The sequence below is a fragment of the Branchiostoma belcheri genome, unplaced genomic scaffold, assembly GCF_001625305.1.
Source record: "Branchiostoma belcheri isolate BF01 breed outbred unplaced genomic scaffold, Haploidv18h27 scaffold27, whole genome shotgun sequence".
NCBI classification, from domain to species: domain Eukaryota; kingdom Metazoa; phylum Chordata; class Leptocardii; order Amphioxiformes; family Branchiostomatidae; genus Branchiostoma; species Branchiostoma belcheri.
The window spans coordinates 730,466-734,827 of record NW_017803876.1 but is presented as its reverse complement, the minus strand read 5'-3'; the positions used below and the strand labels follow the sequence as shown (position 1 = coordinate 734,827).

Genomic DNA, 4,362 nt, shown 5'->3' with positions numbered 1-4,362 from the left:
ACCTAGATATAGAAAAGTATCACTTTTAAAATTCTTGCTTTCAAGTTCAACTCTACGAAAGACAATAAGATACCACTAGCACTGCATTTTCTGTTTCACTGCCAGCATCTGGTGTGACCAAGTAAACAGGAGTAAGAGTGGTTTCCATGTCCATGATGGCATGCACAGGTGTATGTGTGCCTTCTGGATATGTCATAGATATCTCTTAAGCAGAAACTCTCGCAGTAGTCATATTACCATTTTTGACATACTTGCCAATGGTAAAGCAAGCAAAACTTAATTGAACAGAATAGCCAAAAGATTTTGCAAGATTCATAATCAAATTGAGAATCATGAAATCCAATAGTTAAATATCCATCATCACATCAAGTGAGAATGTTCAATGATAAAGCTATATATACATTGTAATGGTGATGGTATTGATTGTACATGTACATGTATTTGAAGTTTTTGCATTAAAAATTCAAGACATTTTCTATTAATATAGCACAGTCAGCTCACTAAACCTTTATAACACATAAAGACATGAATTATACGGTAGTACACGTACAGCCAATAGCTTTAATTTATTAAACCTACCAGTTTGGAACATATCCGTATGATGTAAACGTAATGATTATATGTAACTGTATATATAGCTATATACATCACATCAACAAAATTCTGCCATTAGTACAGTATGGAAAATACATGGTACTTCTCTTTATGGCAGTTTCTTTATGGCCATAACGTGCTGACAAGTACATATATTCCGGAGCTGGTGCTAATGCTGTACACTTATAAATGGGATGGCTTGCAGGCAGCTTGATGATGTGTTAAGGGGCGTACCATCATTTGTCAACACCGATATCGGCGGCTTTTCATACTAATCATGTTCCTGTGAACAGTGATATGCTTCAGTCTCCAAGTCGTTTATCAAGGTTTCCCCAAGTACTGTAACAGATTTGAGATAGTTATTAAAGAAATTCATGTCATTATTACAAGAAGGTAAATTTGAAGAATTTGTGGCTTGACGCTGTGAGACCCTGGAGAGGTCAAAAGCCAACATGGTACAGTATGTACAAAAATGAAGCAAAGCGTTTTTCATCCATCTTCATCAGTTGCTGCCGTATCTTGTCACCTGCAAGATATGGTAAAGTCTTGAGGGTTACCTGTTTTGACCTATGGCGATCTGGAGAGATGTTCAAATCTTTAGTTAAAAGAATATTCTTGGTTCTATTCAAGTGAATTTCATCCTATGATCCTATTATTATGAAGTGCTATGTGCTGGAAAATTGTTACCACACACCTCACCCTTTTTCGCATGGTCCAGTAGCTATATTTGAGGTGTTTGCCTAGAGCTGTAAGCTACCCAAGTGCAAGAAACAGGCGGAAGTAATTCTGCGCATGCTATGCCCCGATAAAACACATGTACAGTTCACCAGTGGAGTATCTGTAACTGTATTTACATGTTCAGTCATCTCTATTTCACATGATCAGGGCCCAGGTTTAGAAATACCAGTACTAGGTGCATGGTTGGCAGGACATATTACAGTATCAGCATCTGCCACAGGCAAAAATTGCAATTGAAAAGAATTAATATTGTTGATTATAATATAACAATCTGCGGAATGCTCAATGTATAAGTTATGATATTATGATAAACAGTGTTTAGACAGAGTGTATAGTTTTTACGTAATACTCCCAAAAAACCCTGTTTGTACAGAAAACCTTTCCCAGGGTGAATTAAAGCCTAATTAAGATGTACGCTTGCCTTGCCAAGCTGGTGTGTTACGCCGAAAGGCGGTTATGCCGGCTATACAGATACAGATACAGAATTATGTACCAGATTTTCTTTATGCCTGATCATAGATTGTCACAACAAATTTTATTGCAGAAGTATGGCACTTTGGTCCGCTGCCTCTCCAACATTGACGTTAATGCATTCTTTGGCTGGCTGCCTGTAGCGGTAATGTGTTAGGTCGGGCTGGTAATGTCGCTTCTGCCAGATTTAGACTACTGTTATTACCTAATAGGTATTCCAGTTTTGAAGTAGAAAAGCTCTTGGATTTTCTAGACATCATTAACGAACTTTAATTGTCTGATTGTCAGCACTATTTTGGCATTGTCTAATCTCGCTAAGTAGAAAAAGTCCATGGTATCATCACATCGCTGTAACTTTCAATCATATCAAGGAGGAGAGGTGGACTTTGTGTGACATCGTAATAAAATCATGGCCTTCATTCAATTTCTAATATAATCTATGATAATTACTGAATACAGAAGTGGCTGAATATAGAATACAACACGCGGTATTCCGTATCGCCCGAGGTATCGGCCCGACCGCGGGTCGGATCGCCCGACGGCCGCAAATCCGACTCGCGGGAGGGCCGGGACCGAGGGCGATGCGGAATACACCGTGTTGTATTTTTTTTATATCATACCCACCCAAGAAAACGCGCCTTTCAATGCAAGATGAGCCAAAAGTAGGTGCCCCTAAACCCTCAAATGCAACAACATCATTTCCAACGTCCGGATTCTGTATTCGAATTTTCGAAAAGGGCACACGCGGTTAGGGCGAAACGCGTTCGAATCGTTTTATGGAAGCCATGGAAGCGTTCGATAACGGGTTCCGGACCGGGCCGTACCGTAAAGTATTACCATTATCGCGGCCCGGGTATGATATAAAGCAGGATATATTATATGGTAACCATTGTTGTCAGAGGTTGGAGAAGAGCTAGAACATTCACCTTGACTTTATTAGTATTACTTGTTCCTGTAATCCAGATTTCCAGTGTTAACTTGCTACATGGAAGCCATGTCAAAATAATGGATAGCACTCGCTTATCGACCCTAACAAGTTGTATGTAGGAAAAGGCTCTTGGACAACCTACATGTATATTGTATATCTCAATATGATTTACAAAATGTAGGTCTTATCAAAAGGAAATGCAAATTGAACCAAATTATTATTTATTCTGTCTTTTTATTGAGATATACCACACTTTGGAAAAAGTGACAGGTAACTATCACCTTTACAAGATGTCAACCCTGAGACTAGTTTGAACCACTCACACATGAACAATGTAATTAGTACTAGTAGTCACGAAGGAAAATACTGTCAACACCATATATATATATATATATATAAGCATGTACTGTGTTTTTTAGTTAGATAATGCTTTATTTTATGATTCCAGGCCAAGTTCATGCCGTACAGTGGGGATTGTACTGTGGTGAGCTGTGCACGTGACGGGCAGGTGAGAGTGGCTGAACTGTCCAGCACTGGAGTCTGCAAGGGCACCAAGAAACTGGCACAGCACAGGGGGGCAGCACATAAGGTAAGGACATAAACTGCATTGTGCTTTTTTACAGTAGGTAGAATTTTAGAAGATTTAGATTTAGAAGTGTTTAACTGTTTGTAACTGTATGTATAGATTTCAATTCTGTACTGTAATTGTAAAGACTATATTATAAATTATATCTGTGTTTTGACTTCTTGTAATCCTGTCAGTACAGGTATTATATACAAATGTTGATATGATTGTCTCAAGAAAACAGCAGGCCATTCGATATGCTACAAAATTACAACTGTAGAATTGATTGTGAGGTGGGATGACTGTGTCACACGCTATGCTCACCCTCTTAGTCTTATGAGCTTAAACTTGGCTTAATTGGATTGTGTAATATCTCTAAAATACCAGTAACATTTGCAAGGAATATCTACCACATACTACCGGTATGTGATGACAACCTTTGATCCAACCTTTTGGTGCCGCTATTGCTGCAGGCATCTGTCTGTAAGCTTTCTAAATCTCACCAATTTGCTGAGAGCTGGTAGTCAGAGATATAATTCAGCCGCCCTTGGAAGAGTCATGTGAAGGTTAGGCCATTCTCTAGTGAGTGAGTCATCTGACTGTATGATAAACCGAGGAGGACTTCATTACTGAAGGGCCTTGTGTGGAGCAGAGCAAGTCGACACTGTGCGGAAAAAAATAAAAGACATTGTGAAATCAGGAATTGCTGTCAACATCATGATGCGCATGACATTGTCCACCACATGACTGATATATTTATTCATTATTATTTGTTTATTTATTATTAATGACTGATATATCAAACTAGTCAGAAGACTGCAGCAGGGAAGGTGGAGAACAAACCATCGCATCTGGATACTTGATGAGAAACAGAATGGCAAATTTCTTTATGCACCACCACTTCTTCAACAAGAGCCGATGTTTCAATGACCGTCTGTCATCATCATCATTGCTACTCTCCAAGCAGAGGTATGGGTTTTGGGGGTATTTTTAGCGTGTTTTTAGGCTTTTTTATCGGGGTTTCTCTTTTGCACTGAATTTTTCCACCAAACCCAGTGTCTACTTG

At 38.9% G+C, this 4,362-nt stretch overlaps 1 protein-coding gene across 1 annotated transcript in view; it reads left to right on the top strand.

The window, feature by feature from the left end:
- The window catches only part of LOC109472121 (DDB1- and CUL4-associated factor 8-like), a 23,707-nt gene that overhangs the window by 494 nt on the left and 18,851 nt on the right, over positions 1-4,362 (top strand). Inside the window, exons 2-3 of the mRNA XM_019771699.1 lie at positions 3,180-3,320; positions 3,770-3,779. Of these exons, the coding sequence (XP_019627258.1) occupies positions 3,180-3,320; positions 3,770-3,779 (151 nt within the window). The remainder of the gene's footprint in view (positions 1-3,179; positions 3,321-3,769; positions 3,780-4,362) is intronic.